At 46.1% G+C, this 217-nt stretch overlaps 1 protein-coding gene across 6 annotated transcripts in view; it reads left to right on the forward strand.

Annotated features, from left to right (window-relative positions):
- LOC119585709 overlaps nucleotides 1–217 on the forward strand; it is a 14,935-nt gene that overhangs the window by 1,470 nt on the left and 13,248 nt on the right. For 2 of the 6 annotated variants that reach the window (XM_037934391.1, XM_037934392.1), the window contains exon 1: nucleotides 107–143. The exons of the other annotated variants lie outside the window; for them this stretch is intronic. In XM_037934391.1, the coding sequence (XP_037790319.1) occupies nucleotides 122–143 (22 nt within the window). In that variant the 5' untranslated portion in view covers nucleotides 107–121. Of the gene's footprint in view, nucleotides 1–106; nucleotides 144–217 lie in introns of those variants that run through there. 6 annotated transcript variants of the gene reach the window in all.

The following is a 217-nucleotide window of genomic DNA, read 5'->3' on the forward strand; positions in this document are numbered from 1 at the left end:
CTTGACCTATTGCTGGCATCACATGATCAACTACGTAATTGGCTATTAATAGTGATCTTAACACCCTCCCCCTTTAACACGATTCCAGCAAGGCGAGTACTTGTCGCAATAGTTCGGTGCAATGTTCAACGGGAGTGGAAGGTGTAGGCATTCGTGACAGTGAGAAATGTTTATGATTGAAGATGCACTAGTGCGGAGTGATCCTGCAGGTGGTGTG

This window comes from Penaeus monodon, chromosome 20 (genome assembly GCF_015228065.2).
Source record: "Penaeus monodon isolate SGIC_2016 chromosome 20, NSTDA_Pmon_1, whole genome shotgun sequence".
Classification (NCBI taxonomy): domain Eukaryota; kingdom Metazoa; phylum Arthropoda; class Malacostraca; order Decapoda; family Penaeidae; genus Penaeus; species Penaeus monodon.